The 20197-nt window shown below is 46.1% G+C and overlaps 1 protein-coding gene across 14 annotated transcripts in view; it reads left to right on the top strand.

Moving 5' to 3' along the window:
• Nucleotides 1-20197, top strand: part of chchd3a (coiled-coil-helix-coiled-coil-helix domain containing 3a) — a 49129-nt gene that overhangs the window by 25833 nt on the left and 3099 nt on the right. For 4 of the 14 annotated variants that reach the window (XR_013467266.1, XR_013467265.1, XM_078100309.1 and 1 more), the window contains 4 exons: nucleotides 1961-2044; nucleotides 9899-9969; nucleotides 19573-19708; nucleotides 19929-19970. Coding sequence is in view for 11 of the 14 variants with exons in the window: in XM_078100309.1 (XP_077956435.1) it covers nucleotides 1961-2044; nucleotides 9899-9969; nucleotides 19573-19708; nucleotides 19929-19967 (330 nt within the window). In the remaining 3 variants the exon portion in view is untranslated. Of the gene's footprint in view, nucleotides 1-966; nucleotides 982-1960; nucleotides 2045-9898; nucleotides 9970-19572; nucleotides 19709-19928; nucleotides 19971-20197 lie in introns of all 14 variants that reach the window. The other 10 variants (XM_040174329.2, XM_078100307.1, XM_040174323.2 and 7 more) reach the window with 3 other exon arrangements.

Below are 20197 nucleotides of genomic sequence, written 5' to 3'. Positions count from 1 at the left end.
AGTCGGAAGTAATCCTGACGTGTGTGTGTGTGTGTGTGTGTTTTGTCAAAGAGGACAGCCAACCTGCTCGTGTATGCACAGACTGACGTGGAGATGCACACAAAAGTGAGCCCCCCTTCCACCTCTCCCCCGGCACACATTTCTGTCACAACCTCTCCTCTTTTAATGACCCCTTTTAATCTCGCCCTAGGCACACATTTACCTCCCCACCCGCTCTCTGTGCGTACAGCTGCTCCGGCTGGTGTTTGTGTGTCTGCGTTTGTGTGTGTGTGTGTGTGTGTGTGTGTGTTTCAGATCGCTGTTGTTTTTGTCTGCGTGCATCGTTTCTCTTTCAATCTGCAAAGTGAAGTCTTTCAGCGTAACATTGAGCTTGCGCACACTTGTGCCGCTCAGCGCCTGCACTGTGTTTCTGTATTAATTGTAGTACATAAGCTCGAAGCATCCCCTTGACTTTGAAAGTCCCCCCCCCCCCACACTACTCATCCGCCTCGAGCACAACCCTCCGGTGACGCTCCTCATCACGATGCATGGAGTGCTCAGCTCTTCCCGCAGTGCACAAGATGGCCAACCACAGATGCTTATCAAAGTAGTAGAGATTGGATTTCTTTCTTCTGCTCCATGTGTTGTTTTCAGTCTCCGTCAAAGGCTTCAAAGTTTCTCCGCGTGGACGCATTACATAGCGTATATAAATGGCTTTAGTGCAATGTGATGGTGTGTCGTGGAGTTTGAACGTTTGGAGCTGTAGTTTATGGTCCCATGCCATACAGTTATATTTTTGTGTGTGTGTGCGCAGGAGATGGAGAGTGCGATGGTTCACGCAGAACAGTGTGGTGGCCGGTCACCCCTGGTCTATGAATACCAAACCTTTCCAAATGTCACTTTGAAGCAGTTGATGGATGAATCCGTGCCTCTTTTACACTCTTCTTTCTCTTATTTATTTTTTTCCCCCATGCTTCCCCTATTCAGGAGATTGACCGGAAGGTAAGTCGAGACGTCTCTACATTCTACAGTTCTCTTTTTCTGTTTCCACGTAAAGTCAAGGTTTTGCTTTTTCCCCTTTTTCAGATTCTTTTTTCCTACCGGCTCCATATTTTGATGATTACCTATAATTATAGATGATTAAAGAAGTTCCGTTTATTTTCCACCTATATTAACAGAAGGAAGCCGTAACAATGATAAACATTTGTATGGGTCCCAAAGTTGTCTGTGGCTGAATAACACAGCTCTAAATCTTGCTTAAAGGTTTCACCACCTCTGTTTGCTTGATATGCCACAAATTGAGAGGTTGTTCCACAGTCAGAAATACGTGTCAGTAAAGAAAATAAAGCCGTTATCATCACTAGCACAGTATTCATTTATAATTAGATTTTCTTCGCTATCCCTCCAACCCAGTGTGACGGCTTTCTCCTCTCAGGAAGCGGATCCGCTCGGGTCTTATCTGCCCACAGAGAGTCGGCCGCACGTTTAGTGAAGGTCACAGCAGCGGGAAGGACGTTGGAGATTGGTAGTGCCGGGCAGTTTTTTACAGACCACGGTGCTCCTTTGCACTGAGAACTGATGTTATCCTCTTGACCTGATTGCGCTTCGGCTGAAGAGTGAACACAAGAGGACCAAGACGCACACACGCACACAATTCAGGCCAAGGCATCGTCCGTCTCGGCGACAGACACTCATTGCTGGCTGCACGTGCACATATTCCCCCCGCATGCAAATACAGTGTGGTCTAACATTGAATGACAAAGATCAGTCTAATCCATCACCGGAGGCTCTGCGTTGCGCCCTAATGTTTTGTCACTTTTCTGATGTTCACTTGTGTATGTGTCTGTTTTGTGATCAGTCTCGTAAAATTGGGGCCCCTCCAATGAGCACACAAGTGATGTTTTTTTCGTGTGTGTGTGTGTGTGTGTGTGTGTGTGTGTGTGTGTGTGTGTGTGTGTGTGTGTGTGTGTGTGTGTGTTAGGCCAAGCAGCTGGCGGCCAGAGAAGCAGACCTAAACAAGCAGGATGCTTTCTACAGAGAGCAGGTGGCTCGGCTGGAGGAGAGGGTAAGACACCGTTTGCACCATAAGCTAACCTGAAAGCTGCTTATATGTGGACACTGGTTTTCTCCACCCAATTGGCTTACATGAGCTATTTAGTTACTATAAAAAAAAAGCGATCTGAATCATAAGGCGTTTTAGTTTCACTCAGCTCAATTTCATGGCCAAAGTTGAAGAAACAACTTTTCTTTTCTCTTTTTTTTCTCTGCCAAATTCTCGAAGTAAATCCCAACATGGTGATGTTAACATCTGGAATGCAGATGCCAACACATTTTGAAAGACAACGTACTAATGACGTATTCAGGGCTCTGCTAGTCTCCTGTGCATGAACATGTGTTGGTCAGAGAAATGGAAATGGGTTAAAAAAAAAAAGGTAAAGAACAGTACCAAAAGAAAGCTCTCACTTCACAAGGTGAAGCAAACAATAACTTTACAGTTCCCAGCGGGATATAAAGCGAAACCTAAATGATGCATTGTGCAGCCAAAAGTAAGATGACATCATCGCTATTTTAAAGAACATACATCTCGCACACTGCGGATCGTTGTTGCCCGCGGAAACCTTTCGTAACTCTATTCATCTTTAATTGTCGACACGCGGCAGCCGAGACGCACCACAGAGTTCAGGTGAACAAGTGCGCACACACAGATTAATGCACACCGTTCAGCCCCTTTGTTCATTTCCTTCCTCCCTCTGTCCCACTGTTTTTGTCATCCTCCTCCAACTTAAACGAGACACGCTTTCCCCAGTGTGCCGCTCATCGCTGTCTTCCTCTCCTCTTGTTCTCCGTCTCTCTCGAATTCTCTTTTGCCCTTTTTTTATTTTCCCCCAACCGCCCTACTTCAACCTGAAGGATAAAAGGTTGCGTTTCATTCATCCCAGTGTGTGTCCTCCTGGTGGCCCGTAAATGCTGTTACGCTGATGTCCTTGTCAAACTGGCGCCCTGTGGCGAGGGGTGATGACGAGGGTCCGCCGCCGTGCTCGGCCCACTTGAAAGGGCAGCTCCATGCTGGTCCCAGAGTGAGATGCCTGCAAGGCCGGCAGGCAGGGTCAGATGCCCAGTTAGAGTGTGTCAAAAGAAGGACGCCGTCACGCCGCTCTAAAGTCACAAGTGTATCTTGGGAGGGGATACAAGGCCACATTTAATGTGCCTTAAATGACGCCTTCATGCCGGGAAGGAGTTTACTCCCCCCGCTCCCTTTTGGACTATGCAAAAAGTCAAACGCTCTCAGTGGTGAAAGCAGAAGGGAGATTTCCCACTGCTGCGAGGCCTGATATGCAATGAGGAGGAAGACTCTCGCATCTTATTGCTCTCGGAAGTTGGATGGACTCACCAATGCTTTTAAATAAAGTTTTCTTTTCCCGCGGATGTGTTGTTTCCCATTAGTGGACACTTTTCCGGTTGGGTCAATAAGGCAAATGTTCCCTCCTTCACTCAGGACGCCTTCTTAAGCCAGTGGGTATTGAGTGGCGGTGGACTTCTGTCAGTAATTGGATGTGCATTGGGCTGCACCGCTCTGGTAGCGGAGGGGAGAGGGCGGCAGTCCACTGACGTCAGGGGAGGGCGACAGATAACCGCTGCACACATCTAATCATCTTTTCGTACTCTGACGACGGCCCGGCACAACACCTGAAAATGTTGCTGTAGAGCGCCCAGCGTGGCCCTACTGCACAAAATGTGAGTCCCCACTAACACGGGCATTATCGACTGGAGGCGCTGACCATCCATCTGTCATGTTGGCTACTGGTCAATATTCCTGAGATCAAAGTGTCAACAGATCCCCTTCACACCTCAGGGAGAGAGAGTGAAGAGCTACTGTACTGAAGAGGGAAGCTAAAGGGGATAAAGAAACACTCCAGATACAAGACAATAATAGACTCGATAGAAAAGGAGAGGGGACAGCTGGAGACAAAACTGGAATGAAATGGATTCTACCTGCGAAGGTATCACAAGAATTATGACAAGGTGACATTTGTGAGTGAGGATAAGAGCAAGGAAAAGACCGAAGTAAAAGCAGGTGGAAGAGTGCTTCAAAGATAAAATGTCACCAAATGATAAAGAACAAGAGCGTAAAAAGAAAAGGTTGCAAGAGAACTAAAAGCCAAATCACTGAATGGTGAAAGTAGGTTGAGTGTGAGATTGCCCTTTTTCTAACCCGGTTTCTAAGGAAAAATAAGCATTTACTGGATTCTATTAGGCATCATTTACATCTCAAAAGCTCTGTCCATCATCATCTTTTTCATTTTGTATTGCAAGTTTTTGTCGGGCTTCCTTGCTGAGCCAAAACACGACACAAGTGGCGTACTTGCGTGTGTTTGTGGCGACGGTTGCGTGATCCTCCGTGTACCTGAGCATCATTCATGGGCACGTCCTCTGGCTGTGGAGGCTCCGCAGGGGGCGCAGTCACCTTGCACCAGGTCAAAAGCACTCTCGTTTCACGTGCCCGCCTCATCCGGCCCCCTCAGCCATGTTCTTGTGCACTCTGGCTGGGTTGAAAGCGTCTACTTCAGATGTGTGAGCTCGGTACGTTATTATTGGAGTGAATAGAGGGAGTGAGGGCAAACAGACAGGGAGATACAAACACGGACCAGCGTTTATGAAAGTGGAAGGATCAAATGTAGCCCTCGCCAAGCCGCTTGGCTCAATAGAGGGACTCCTGTCCTACGTTAGCACCCCATCTCTTGAGCTTAAGAAACATTTAAAGATGCGACTTTGGGGAAACAATCCGTCGCAAGTTCATCGAAGCGCCTACAAACAGCATGGGGGTCAAAATACGCCTTTTGAACATTCATAAAGAAAACCCATCAACTTGTATAACTTCAAGGAATATAAGGAACAAAATATTTGGCCGTGGAGTAAAAACGCGCCGCTGCTCGCTGGGGCGGTGAACAAGGCACGAGCGATTTCACTCGCAGTGTGCTCCGGATTTCCCCAGCATCTCGCACGCCGCCACGGAGAGGCCACCAAAAGAGAGAGAGAGAGAAAGAATGAATATAAGTCTGATATATATTACACGTCTGTTCCAATCCAACATAGCCATTCATCAGAGGGGCTTCCAGTGACAGGCCATCACCAGCTCAGCCTGCTGCTGCTGCTGCTCATTGGGGCCACAGCTACCAAATAGCCCCTGGAAAAACAATATCTATATATTTATTAAATTTTCACTCAATACCTGCCCGGCTGTAAAACAATCTCATATTTAACAATCAACTTGCCCATGTTGGGTTTTTTTTGTTGTTTTTTTCTTGTCTTTCCCAGCCCTCCCTCCTGGACACATCTGTCTCTCTATATCCATTTTTCAGATTATATTTCTTTATTCTTTTTGACCTGTTTTTTTTTTTTTTTCCTTTATGCCTCAATTTTCTTTTTTTTCTTTTTTTTTATTCTGAAGGGATTTTCTTCTTTCTTTTCGCCTTGTATATCGATGAAATTGGATTTTTCTGCTCTCCTATGGAAGACAATCACTGCAGCAATTGCCATCTCATAGCGAAGCACCACCACACTGTGAAAGGAAGACATGCGGCGGAGAGAGTATTAAAAAAACGGTAATAGCTTCTATCTCTTTCTCTGACTTGGCGTCTTCATCTCCCCCTCAGTTTCTCATTTCTCCATCCTCTACCTTGCGATCTTTTGCCCTCCATCTCTTTCTCTCTCTGAAGTCTGAAGCTCAAATTTTAAGCACATTTTTCTTGTTGTTCGCAAAGAACTTTAAACAATTAAGAAATTGATCCCGGCCTCCAGCAATCAATGGAGCCTCTCTGCTACTTTTATACCTGGAGACCCAGTGATCCGGAGTGAAAACGTAACATTGTGCCGCTGTGTTGAATTATTGTGTCAGAGACTGTTTGCTGTCGCCGTTCCCTGAGGGAGTTTTAACTGCAAAGCTTTTTCAAGGAAAGGCAGGACTCGTATTAGTTATTGTAAAAATAAAAAAAGATGATAATAAACTGACTGCAGTAGATGCTCCACAGGCCAAAACAACATTACTGACATGCAACTTTTATACTGTCTGCTTATATGGCTAATTTCTTTGCACAGAGGATGATTGATTCATTGAACACATGGTTAGTTAGTTTTAGCATTATATTGAAGTATTTTTATATTGAAAAGTGATTTAGGAGGAAATTTGATAAACTCAAAACGTTAAATTGGCCTTATAAATATATGTAATAACAAACCAAATGGGAAATGCAAATGCTCTAACTTTGCTCAAAGTTAGACTCTCACGTCTGTACATATTGATCAGCTGGTTAGCGTATCTTAGCACTAAGTCTGGAATTGGGGAATTCTGGTGTGAAAATGCATGAGGTAGCCATTGGTTTTTGCTCTCTGGTCTTCCATTCAACATTTGACCAAACATTCCATCCCAAATTTGCCTCTGATCACATCTTTCCCTTTTTATTCAATCCCCAACACTGGCCTTTGCCTCTCTTCCTGGGCACATGGTGAGAGATGCCTGAATCGTATGTAGTTACCGCTGGCTAGAACTGTGCATGAGGGATGGGCACAATAACTGTTTAACAGCCTCTCTGCTCTCCTTACGAGCGAGTGGAACACAGCGCAGGTCTCATTTACTCCGCGGAACTGCGGTGTCGGCCACGGTGGGGTTTCTCCCCATTTCGGCCCTCCTGCTCAGCTGCAGATAAGAGAAAGAAGCCATCAGTACGCAGAGTTATTTGTTTTTACTCGTTAAAAATGCCAGGCTTTTATTCTAAATTGAGCAGGAGCCTGTGTTGGCGGTGCGGCCTCTATCTTCTCCATATCGCTGCAGTGCATTAGCAGTAATGACTTAATTTGTCTGTGACACCCCCCCCCCACCAGCTTTTTGTTTGGCTCCGGACGAGCTAAAAGAGCCAACGGAAGGCAAATGGAGTAAATAGAACCTGAAAACGCTGTTTTTAGGAGGTTCTCGTAGCGACGAGCGATTCCGCTCACCCACCGATGAAGACTCGCTTTGCAGAAAAACAAAAGTCTCTTCGTGAGACTAAAAACAAGGTAATGATGTTTCGCAGCCCCAACAAAGATTTTTCCTCGGCGGGCTAACAAAAGGTTAGGGCTTCTCTCGTAATCAGTCGGGGCTGCGGCCGGAAATCACGATTTGACACCACTCGGTAATCACACAAATTACGCTCTTCCCTGCTCTCTCTCTGGTGGTACGAGAGGTTTTGTGTGTGCGTGTCGTTGTTGTTTAAAGCCAGCAGGGTACGTGTTGATAATTTGGCAGCATGTTGAGACACACACGCACGCACACGTGTGTTACTATCTTGTGCATCCCGGTGTCGGAGTGAATCCACATGCAATGTTTGCTTGTGTGCACTGTGAGTGGTCCTGCAGTAGTTTTCACACATGGTTTCTTTTTTCCTCCCAGGTGGATTTTTGTGCTGATTAGTGCCAGCGCGGCCATTTACGGAGGCGTTATTACCTTATACTTATTATTCTAGACACAGACCCAAATCCTTCTCATCCCGGCTCTCTTCCTCTTCCAAACGCTCAATTTCGGCACCCAGGAGAAGTCTTATTCTTGCCTCTTTAGCGGCTCCAAAATCTCTTTTTAGTCTTTTTATCTGTGAATAAGCTTCTCTTTTAAATCCTTTTCCTTGGCTCTTGACAGTTTCTTTGTCTACACCAAAACCACTTGATTCAAGGCCAAGAGGGCACAGATACAGCAGGAGCTTACAAGTTACCTCTTAAACTTGGGGCATACTTCTTTATTGTGTTTTACATACAAATGAATGCCTACCCGAGGGACTACTGCTCTAGGTATGCTAACCATTCAAACCCTTATTTTGTTTCTGCATCAGGTGGTTTTATATATTTCATGCAGCATCTTTATTTTTGTCACTTACGCCTTGCAAATTCCTCCCTGAATGTGTGTTTTGGACTTGCATGGAGAGGTTTGTTGAGGTCCTCACTTAATTTTGAGCCGATGGGCATTAATCCTTTCCAATCAATCATGACCAAGTGGACTTCAGACATTTCAAAAGCGATCAGAGAGGAAAAAATGACCTAATAAATTGAATGTCATCGCAAAGGATCAAGCAACCTTTTATCCAGTTAAATTCCGTACAAATACACTATAAATACTGTCGACATACCTAAAAACATCAATTTTTGTATGCAGACTGCATATTAATGTAAGAAATATCTAATTGGTCTCAAATTACATGTGTAACTGTTTGGGAAAAAATTCTACTCGACACGGAGTGTGAAATCATTAATCAGGAGATTTATTTTTGCGAGGAGGAGCAGAGTTGTAAACGAATGTGTCTGTCTTGTAAAATATGCAGTGATTTGCAAGGTCGGAAGCTCTGTTGAAACATTTGCTCAGCCTGATTTTCAGTTACTAAGACAGAACAGTTTGTCTTTATTTTTCCAACATTAACTAGAATGGGACTCTGAATCCGTTGCAAACCTTCAGAGTCCGTCGAAATGAAGAGGACTCAAATGAGTATCGGACCTTTTGTCAGCGTTGTCATGTTCCATCTTCTTTTAGCTCTGCAACGCACAACTATTGATCGTTTCAGCAGCGCAGTTCATTCCTATTGATCTCTTCTGAACTATGATGAATGTCTGAGATCCTACAAGGTTAAGTCTGGGCAGATGGGACCGGGATGCTTACATTTGTCACATTTCTGCTGTCTGTAATTTATGCAGGGTGCGCTAAGTGTCTTGTGTCCAATCAACTTAAGGTTGATTTTCCCCCTTTTAACAACACAGAGATATGATAGAAGTCACAATACCATCGTTATGTGTGAGAAACCAGACCATATTACAAGACGACCGTTCTCCTCTCCTATCAGCAGCCTTTCTGCTCCAAATTTGTTTTGTGAATTGGCTGATTATAATCTGAGATTTGTAACCAAGCCATACTTCATATAGTAACGATTGAAACAAACTACAATCTTTCTAATAATTGCATGTCATTTTAATATCTGTTTGCTTGCGTTAGCTTACTTTTTGATCAAAAGCATTAGTAGGTCATATTCGGCACTGGAAGACGCTGCCAGTTTTTTTTTGTTTTTTGCACCTGGATCGAACTTCGTGCGACCCTAAATCACGCCATCCATCAAATTTAACAATCTGTCAGCGTTTGATCATAAATGTGGATAACAGCCACCGAGGGCTGCCAGAGCGATCTTCCCCGGGCGGTGCAGGCGGCGGAGGAGCCCCGTTATACAGCCGTGTTTGAGGAGGTAATTCCGGCTGAGGGGTCCTGCTACGGGTTCATTTGCTCCAGGTCACTGGGGAATTTCGACTGGCTCGCTGCTCGCTGTTGACTAGCGGCCCTCCGACCTTACAGGATTGCCGCCTGTTATTACAGCGGTCGTTTGTGAGGGGATAAGCTCCAGCGTACACACACACAGACATCGGCCATAACTCACGCACACTCGCGCAGAGAGGCAAACATAGGCGCAGGCACCAGAGCGAAATAAAACAATGCCAATATTTTCCACCGTTGCGGACGTCACATCCAGGCATATATCTCTAACCTGTAGACATTGTATTTCACAAAGCTTAACTTCTAAGTTTTGTAAGATAAGCCTATGTGGTAATAGACCCCCCCCCCCCCACCCACCTCAATATCCCTCTTCATAAAGTTTTTAATAGACTTTAGATGGTGCCAGATGAGACAGGACTGTGTAGACTCCGCTCACAGTAGGCAGGACCATATCCCATCCGAACTGCTACGAGGTGTCACTTTGCCGAAATGGTTCCTTTTTTGCCTAAATAGCTTCAACCTGAGAGCCGGATGATGTGCGATGATGGGAAATTGGATGGACTTTTTTTATATAAGAGATAGCAATCACAGCTTCGTGCATTTATCTCACTTGCTGGCTTTTCTCCCCCTGTCTCTCTGCAGAGTGCTCAGTTCTACAAGGTCACCACGGAGAACTATCATAACGCCGCCGACCAAGTGAATGCCAAGTTCAAGTAAGTCTAGACGCTGTCTGTCCGACGCAGAAAAACGACTCATACTAAAGTATAACCTACTCTTTAAGTTTACCTGCCAAAAACGTTTTTCTTTCATCATATACTGTAGGCATTAAGCTGGCTGAGCTTCCTGCGTGTTATCTATAATGATACATTTCATTGAAGATTAGTCCATGTGGGCCAGTGGATAAACTATTGAATCATGGCGAGCCACATCGTAACCCATGTCTTTCAATCAGGATCACATTAGCCGCGTCCATTAGCTGATGTTGATGATGTGGTTCACTGATAAGCCTGATTGCATGTTGATGATAGCTGAAACAGCGTTTACTGGGTGCCTCTTTGTGTTGTTTTGTAAGACTTTATCTTCATAAGCCCGACCTGGGTCAAATCATTTGCAACAGTTTTAAATTACTTAGTTACCATTTCCCACATCAAGACACATTAAAGTAGCCATTAATCTTTGTGCTTCAGACATGACATTCATTTAGCTTTATTACAGATTGTTTGCATCTATTTTGAGCGAAAGTGCCACAATGCATCATGAGTGAATGTATGGTCCTCGCTGGGAAAGCTGCACTCTGTTATAGGCTCTAAATACAAGTCACCGACACACCTTGCAGCGAAAGAATGGTTTCAGCAAAGGAGGTAGTAATAATAAACATCCAAGCAGGCAGGGATGTAGCACATATCCGACACGTATATGTAACTCAAGAAGATGCAGAATCCCTCCTGGTCCGTGTTCCATCTGTCTCCTTTAATAGGAGCCCATTAGGCTCCATAGTAATGTAGGAAAAGTGGATGAGGAGCCTGTAGGAGGCGGGGCAAGAATGGGCCCCAGCTCTGAGCGCTCCTCCAGGGAGGCTAGGCTAATTGTGTTAGCTTGTCATTAGCCAGCGCTAACACTGGGATCATTGTCTCCCTCAGAAATGCTGGAAACTGATTAGCCTGGCCCACCGGGGGGTTTAGCGCGGGACTCGTGGAAGCCGGGGCCGAGACTTCCCAAATCACATTAAAGAAGGAAAAAAAACAAAAAAAAAACAGCTGGAATAACATTAGTGCCGAATGACAGTGCTAACTGCATGCGAATGTTGGACTAACGTGCGGGTAGTCATGTGACGCAGACCTCTGCACGAAGAGCGGCGATTGGCTGATTGGATTATATAGGAGGTGCATTAGCGTGGTTGTGACTGGATTACAATTGTGGAAGGGTAGAAGAGGGTGGGGCGGGGTTGTGCATCTCCGTGTGGATGCGAGTGTGCATCCGTGTGTGCTAATGAAATGGCGGGAAGCTCTGGTGTTACAAGGCAGGGGCAGGGACGCAGAGAGGGGATCAGAGCGGAGGGTTAATTGGATTTAACGGGGCGTGTTCGGCCCTTCTTTACTTGCGCGTGTGTTTGTATGCACTCATATGTCGGACATAATGTTTGTGCCTTTTCTGGAAGTTGTCTTTCTTTTGTGTTGCTCAACAGAGACCCCACAGAGATGAGCTCAGTCCCGACCCTCTGACCCATTCAGACCATCAGTCGAATAGTAACAGAAAAAATGTTTTGTCTCGCTTGTCTTGATTCCCTCAAAGTTGGAAATGTCCTTCCAGAAACAAAATACCCCAAATGTCCCCACTTGATGGAATTAGCATTTGATATGGTAATGCCAGTGTTATAAAGTGTGTGAGATTACATCTTTCTTCTTGGAGTGTCCTCATTTCCCCACTCCAGCTAATGGGATTGATTTAGTTTTAGGGCTGATATTAGGCTAACGTTTAGTATAGGGACCAGAGGGATCTGCCAGTCAAGGGTTATAACTGTATATGTGATTTAGCAGGTTTAATTATGGCTGTTGGGGGTGTGTGTGTTTACCATACGAGATGAGATCATTTGGGAATATGAGAGATTTCCAATGGAGGAAACTGTTGTTACTTTGTGACAATCGGATCAGGAAAAATAACCCGAGGGGGAATGGGAGGAATGTATGTGTCTTTTTTTGTTCGATGCTCTGTAGTAGCCAACATCGGACATAATTATTTTGATTTTGAAATGTCAAAAAAGAGCAAAAACATTCACTTGAACTTCACTAATGTGTCTGTTTGTGTTGGCTGTACAGCTGTTGGCCGCCTTTATTCTGCAGTATTCCCACCAGAGCTTTCTGAGAATGATGGAGCATTCCCATCTGAAACGCTACTGCATCACTGTGACCTCATTACAACACACACGCTCCCACATATATCTAGATATAGTTATATGTAGATATATCTACATTCTGCCAAGCATTCTCACAGCTGTGGCTTCCTCAGCCAGAGCAATACTTATATGAAAAGAACAAATCTCATTTCTGCATGATGCTTGAAATAATTGCACCACGACAATCTAAACATTTAGAATTTGAATATATTTCACCATCGAAAGTGAGGAGCAAATACTGCACTATTACTGTGAAGATGCCTCTTGAGTGTCTGAAATTGTTGCCGTGAATCATAAACTGCACTCGACAACCTGGACAAGAGACATTTGCTATGCAGCACTTCCACTTCCACGTAAATACACACAACATGTTGCAGATAATGCAATCTTGCGGTATGTTTGGAGGCGCACGTACACATAACACCGACGCTTTTATTCACTTCCCCTGTGACGCCAACTGGCGATAAGAGCTCCCGGTTGCCTGTGAAAAGGAGGCTACTGTATCTCTCCCTGCCCCTGATTTATATCCTGCCACCCCTTCACCACCAGTTGTTTATCCCCGTCTGATGCGTTATCACGCCGTCCACCACTGAATGTGTGACCTTTACTGCTCCACATGTATGTAAGAACGCATGCGTGTGTGTCGAGATGGAGGAATGAATTAGTGTGCTCTCATATATGCATATGGATGTCTGCTTTTCCATTACTTTCGCGTGTGTGTGTGTGTGTGTGTGTGTGTGCGCCCTAAACCCGCTGTCACCGCTAACCTTTGGGGCTGTGGGCTTCTTTGTTGCAGCAGGAGGTCACTCACTCTGTGTTGGTCCAGGTTCCCTGCAGAATTGAGTTGGTCTGATAGTCTGATGGTAGTGAATGGGTATAATACTGGTAACCCCCCCCCCCCCCCCCCCCCCCATTGAAAAAATTGGCCACAGAGAATGAAATCTCATTTTCTGTTGCTTCATTGTCACCAGTCTCTTCCTTCAGGCTATACTTTTTTTTTTTTTTTTTTTTTTTATAAATCTTTTCAATTACTCCATTCGACAACAACGGCAGGCGCCCTCCTCGCTCCGTCCCCACGCGCACGCCAACGTGGAATGAGGAGGCGTGGAGCAGAACTTGTTGAATGTAAATGTTTTCCATCACTAGGCGCCGCGTGCTGCGCTGCTCAGGTCAAAAGACGTCTCGTCCGTACCACCTGGGAGACGGCAGAATCCAACACGTCCCTCTTCCAGCCCATTTTCTTCCCCCCCCCTTCTAGCATTGACGCATCGAGCGAGATTGCGAGCAAACTTTGTAATTAAGTTGCTCCTCAAAATTGAGATTCAGCACGACTGCCCTTTTGTTTCAATCATAGTAAACAGAGATTGTGGTCGAGTTGATGCCTGATTGTGTCGTTCAAGCTCCTCTCAGTAATTTTCTACAAACCGTTACGTTGTTGTCAGAGGTTGTGGACACAACGCAATCCAACACGCCTTGCAGCATTATTGCGTCGTGCATTTGTTTAATCTTTGCCATTACTGGAGAGGATAATTACTCTGGAGAAAGCCCGGCAAATCCAACCCCTTCATTTCCATTTTTTTATTTTCTCTCTGTGCTTGTTTAAGTGTAAATAGCAGTCTATTGACGCTCAAACGCGCCGAGCAGCACTTTTAATTACTCAGCCGGAAAGTTATCGCAGAGTACTTCAGTCGGAGCTGTTCAGGCGTTTTTTCCTTTTGAAGTAGCCCTCGCCGGCGAAGCGGGAGAACCCCGAGCAAGGCTTTGACCCCCCCCTTCTGCCAGGTGAGGGACGGACCGCGCATCTGTCGCTAGGCAACCCGTCCGCTGGAACAAGAAGGAGACGGAAGTCAACAAGAAAAAGAACTGGCAACTCCGTGGGCTCACATTTCGCACCTTTAACGCTCACGGCCTTTATTGCCTTTTCGATATTCTCTGGGGGCTTTGCCGGTCTGCTGTGTCCCCTGCGTGTTGGTGAAGAGGGGTCGGAAAGGTCATCCTCCTTTTTTTTCTCGTTTTACTCTCCTTCCTCGTCGGCCTCGCTGCTCACTCACGCACAGCGCTTTTCTCTCTTAATTCAAATCCCTCTTTGTTATCTTGTGCTTTTTGCCTCCCTCGCTCATTGAAAACACACTTTCTCCTGTCTTGTAGTCCTTTATCCCGCACGCTTTTATTTTCCCAACCCTCTCCCCGTGTCTCTCTCTTATTTAATCTCTCATCCATGCTGATGGCTTTCACTGCGGGGGGTCACTCGGGTCTGCTTTTAAAAAGCAGCATGAGCGAAATGTGTGTCATTTTTCTCCTTAACTGGATCATTTGTATTTATTTGCCCCCACTCGGTACTGACGCCCACCTTAACTAGAGAGAACATGAGGGCTTCTTAAGGGGGAACCAGCGCCCACCCTTTAACCCTATTAACCCCTAAGTGGACCCAAATGATGATAAATAGAGAATGTGGTGATTTGGAACTCAATCCGGCGGCAGCCGAGTGCAATCCGTGCTGTCGGTGGAGCTGCGGGAAGCGTTGGAGATGTATGTAGGCAAAGTCTGATTTCGGGGAAGATAAATATTGGCAACCTGCGGGACGTTCTGACCCATTCAGACCAGAAAGTGTCTTCTAGCGGTTTTTCTCAGACACTTTCTTAATGGTAATGGTAAGTCCATTCAAAGAGTAATAATTTTTTGGCACTAGACAAAGTCTCCTGTTTACTTATTCTTTTGATTAACAGAATTATTTATGAGTCGTGAAACTGCCAAGCGGCCCGTTTTTGCCCGAGAGAAGATATAGGACAGGATCCGATGTGCGCAGCGACGACAATCGGGACAGACAGGACCGTAAACTGCAAACGTAGCGGCTGGTTGAGGCAGAGACCCGCGAGGCGGTAATTAAGTTTATCTTATGTTAATTTCCTAAGCTGTTTTTTAGCGATTGCAGATTTATTGCCCATCCGCTGCCTGCTGTGTCATTCTTTATTTATTATCGGAGGGAAGCTATGCTCTTTTATTTGGACTTAAAGGCTGCACTGCAACCCTCTGGACCCGGTTCGTGCTTTCAATAGTTCCTTTTGACCAGGTAATGGGCGACGTGGCTCTGTCCGTGCACGCCTAACCTCTTTGTGTATAGGCCCTGGTGTGTGTGTGTGTGTGTGTCTTTGTTCTGAGTTTTTAATGCATCTCAAACGATGACGGATGAACGTACATCTTTCCAGATGTGTCTCACACTTTGCTCAGCTATCGAAGCATGTTGGGCCCTTAACAGAGATCTATGAATGTCATTTCAGAGCGCTGGCTTGAAGTAGTCACAGCAGATGGTAGTCATGGTCAATATGTGTTGGTTTGAGAAATGTACCCGCGTTCCGTCTAACGTATGCATAGTGTAAGAAAATCCCAACATCGATCTCAATATGGTCTACTTGCAGTCAATACGTCCTTTGAAGAATGCTGCTATTGGAATATGACCCCCTCTATGGAAATGTGCTGACTTCTGCGGCACGTGGGGGGGGGGCTTGAAGGAAGGGAATGCATTAAAGGATATAGAGACACCTTGAGGAGGGAGACAGTGATCGAGGGGGAGCAAGGGATCAGTTCTGCCCTGTTACATGTTAAATGGGACACATTCTGCCCCTCCTCTCAAACTCCTCAAGGAAAAGGGAGTGAGCAAAGTTTCAGCAGCAGTGCATTGTGGGGGGGGGGGGGGGGGGGGGCACCTCCTCTCGCCTCTCCACGCTGTTTTTCTGCTCCCCGTCTCAAACACGTTCTCCATCTCTGTTGCAGCTTCTCAATGAAGTGCCCCCCCCCCCGCCGCCCTCTGTCTCTCCTCTGACCTTTTTTTCCATTCGCTCTTTTGCTTTGTGATTTATGACGCGGAGCAGATAAACTGTAACGCAGTTTCATTTCTATCAACCCATCAAAGCAATGGGGACTCGCTTGGCGTGGGGTGGTGTGTGTGTGTGTGTGTGTGTGTGTGTGTGTGTGTGTGTGTGTGTGTGTGTGTGTGTGTGTGTGTGTGTGTGTGGGGGGGGGGGGGGAGGGGGGGGTTGATATTGTTGTTGAGACCTTTACCACTGATGGCACGAGGCGAGACCCCTATATGACTGTTTAGATTGACTGTCTCTAGGTGCACACGCACACACACACACACACACACGTAGTGCAAATAATAACCAACTGGCGGGATGTTTGTTTGAGTCTCCCACCACATGTAGTTTTATTAAACATCCTAAGAACCTCTCGGGGCTGAGAGAGGGAATAAAGGAATAAAAGCGGATAGAGATGGGGGGGGACTTTTCTGTTTAATTGTGCAGAGTTTTACATCCTTCGCCCTCTAAAAAAAAATGTAAATGTAACAGCGTGAGAAGGAAAATTGCTAGTCATGGGCACGCACGCTGTGATAAGTAGATATTGCTTAATAAAAAGAGGTCAGAAGCAAAGGAGTTTGGGAGCTGCTGGCCAGTACAAAGAGTGTTCACGTACTGTTAACCAAAATATAACCAAACCAGAGCCGCAAAAATATGTCAAAGCAATTTATTTTTAATTTCCATTAAAACCGCTACGAAAAAGCTTTTTCTTTTTGAGTGTGATACAGTATAAACGTTTGTAAATGCCTCACTGCTCAGGTTATGCTGGATCCGGATGATTCACATGGTCTTGACCATATTTGTAATTATACCCCATGATGTGCTCTGTGGAGGAATCAAATGTGTTTATTCTTTGCTGTGTTTTACTCCTGATAATAGATCTCAGTCTGAATTCAGCACGCAGAATATAGCCGTTGGTGTTTTGTAATTAAACCCAAAAAAAAGATCACGATTTCCCCAAGTTCGCCTTAAACTGAGTGCAAATGTATTTTCATCACTAGGCTGAAAGAATTTTGTGATTTACCTTGAAAAAAAAAAAAACAGCTCCCCTATTTAAATAGTAAGATTTGAATTGATGGATTCATACGTCGTTTTCTTTCTGTATTCGGCATCATGACGTTATATTATACTGCGAAAAAATCCATAAATTTAATTAACTAAAGGTAGTAAACGGTCATCCTCCGTCGGTTATGGTTTACAGCGTATTCTTGATGTGACACGTTGACCGTCGTTGCCTCTGCTCACCCCGCTGTGGTAAATGAGGTGAGGCGCTCCTCGTGTAAAGCTGAGCATGCAGGGAGGGGGCGGCGGGGATGGGTTGTAGGCTTTCCTATTTAAGGGCTCCGCTCTTGCGGCTGGCTGCAGGAACTTTATGTTAATCTTAATGATAGATGATGGAGGATGCAGCGTGCCGCCACAGAGTGTGTGTGACAGTGTTATTGTCTCCATGATAAACCCACCGAGGAGAACCGGAGCGCAAGCAAAAATAGAAGTACGACCGTCTACTTCCTCATCAAGCAATGCTCTTCATTTCGACCCCCTTCCCCCTCATCCTCTTTCTCTCCCCGGTCCTCTTTTCTCAATCTCCCTCTTCCTCCCCCCCCCCCCACCCACCCCCCCCTCTCTCTCTCCTTCTCTGAGGCCATTACCGGTGATAAACACTGTGGTTTGTATCAGCAGCATGCACCTGGTATTAGCGCAAACGCTTAGAAAATAAAGAAGTAATTAGTGAGTGTTTGTGGCTCCTCCCGCCCCTGTAGATGCCCATAGGGGTTTGTAATAAATGAGCACTGGGATCCATAGGAATAGGATGGCAGTGATTTCTGCTGGCGTCGCTGTCATCGTTCAGTAGCCCGACGCAGAGCAATGGCCTTGTCATGCCTCCCTGCAAATGACTGAATTTCTCCCCAACGGTGTCGCAAATGCAGAACCTTCTCCACACAGCCGGCGGCGTGACGTTTCGCTTCTGCGCTCAGGAGTAATAACGCCTAGCGTGGAATCAACCAAAGTCTCCACGGGAGTGGTTCGGCATTTTGGGAAATGTGCGCGTTCACTTCCTCGTGGGAGGATCGGATGAATCGGATTGATACCGCGCTCGCGTGTGCGCAGTGAATGTTGAAGCTGGCAAACGAGCGTGTTGTACATCCTCCGAAGGGGGAGAACGTTGACCTACAGGAGGAGGTGCAGAAGGTGTGGCGAGCAGCTCTCTCTGTTGTTATTTTGTCTGGCTTCCTCGAGAAATATCAAATATGACCATGTGGTGACGCACATATGTACACATCGATCCCGCTGCGCCAGCCTCCCGCTGCACCCCCCCCACCCCACCACCTGGGTAATGACCCATGCGACCAATCCCCTGCTCTGTATCTAACAGGGTTGTTGGGGGTGGGGGTAATTTTCCTCACAGCAGGGAGCAAATCAAACATCTGATTGTGACTCCAGGGGAGCGGATTCACGCCCCAGTGTTCCTTTGAGAGCCGCAGAGTTGCTGACGGGCGAAATCTCTTTCACACCCACGCGAGCCGTTTAGCGGGACAGACGGGGTGTCCTGGGCACTGGCGTGAACAAAACGATGACACCGCCATTAGCATAATGGCCCTAGCGCGCACATGTGTTGTCGTTATGGATTTTTATGGGGTGTGTGGAGAGAACGTCCCACTGCTCAGATTGCCGAAAAGAAATCGATCCAGATTTACATTTAACATAAAAAAAGGCGCTGAAGTTTCAGCGTAGCAGCTACTTTTTAGAATTGCCCACATCTGGATGGCAGCGGGGAAGTAGCGGGCCTTGTGGGCGGCCTCGGGCGTGCTAAGCTAGTGGCGTGTAGCGCATTCGCCTCCCACAACAACAGCCTCCTGGTGGATGCAAATAGATTTAGCCATTTAGGGCGCTTGAAGGTGACAGCTTTGTAAATGGTTGACTCCTTTAGGGTGCAGCTCTGAATCAATGGATGGAATCACTGCAGTCCAGTACAGTGATCAATAGGCTTCTGTTTTTTGAAAGCGTATTTCAGTGGTAAGGCATAAGAACGGGGACTAATTTAAAAGAAAGTACACTTAGCTCGCCGGTAATTTGAACCTCATCATCGTTATCGTCATCATCATCACGTTGTAACAACTACGCCTTTATTGCTCGTCTAGATTAAACCGGAGCTGTTTTCTTGTTTACTCTGCATTACACATTGATTTGCCGAGTTAGCGTTCTGATGCACGCGGCCCCGTTGCACTGATGAACCTCCCTTTCCACGGGATGAAGCCAATGTGGGAAGCTTTGTTCGACACCTGCTGTTGTGCGCTTTTAGAAAACCCTGCGACCTCTCCGTGGACGCAATACTGACAAGGACGGTGAAGAGCGATGTGCAGCTCAGCTTGTAACAATGCGCCACCACTGACATGCTCTGTATGACTGCGTCTCTCATAGTCATTGGGTCAATCCCTCCGCATTGCGTTTCCTTATGTTATTTTTGCACTTTTATCCTTCAATCTCATCCCATTACACTTTTTCCTCGAGCTGCCTCCAGTTTTTCCCTGTTTTTTACGCCATGTCTCTCCCCTTCTCGACCCCCGCAGGCGTTATGAGGCGTATCCTGTGTGTGCAGACGTGCAGAGCCAGATCCTCGCCTGCTACAAGGAGAACGTTGGAAAGACCCTCAACTGCTCCAACATCGCGGCCCTCTACCTGCAGTGTGTCAACAACGCCAAACAGGTGCTTATTTAACCGCACTAAGCTTTTATCGCTTGTCACGTCTCGTGTAAACGTCATTTGATCATCTTTCTAATCATCTTTTGCGTATGCACGCTATGTTTGTATGTGCTCGTTGCTCAACGAATGAGCCTCTCGCTGTGTACTGTACCCTTGTGAGTGCAACTTCATTTGTATGGGACTCTCAGAAATAATGTTGTTTTTTTTCCCCTCTGAAAAAAAGAACAACAAATGTGTGCATGCACCCCCCATGGACAGATGATATGTAAGTTGTGCGTTGTGGCTTTCATTTGAATCGATGTGTGCATTCCAAAGTCGCCGTGTGTGTGTGTTAGCTGCAGAATACGTCACCGGGCTCCTAGAGTGTGTGTGTGTGTGTGTGTGTGTGTGTGTGTGTGTCTGGTAGCTACACTTTCCAACCGGGCAACTGGCGCCTGAATAAAGCTCCGTCTAAATAGCCAGTCAAAACCTTACGGCCTATTTCCATAATAC

The sequence above is a fragment of the Gasterosteus aculeatus genome, chromosome 4, assembly GCF_964276395.1.
Source record: "Gasterosteus aculeatus chromosome 4, fGasAcu3.hap1.1, whole genome shotgun sequence".
Classification (NCBI taxonomy): domain Eukaryota; kingdom Metazoa; phylum Chordata; class Actinopteri; order Perciformes; family Gasterosteidae; genus Gasterosteus; species Gasterosteus aculeatus.
This window is presented reverse-complemented; position numbering and strand designations above follow the sequence as displayed.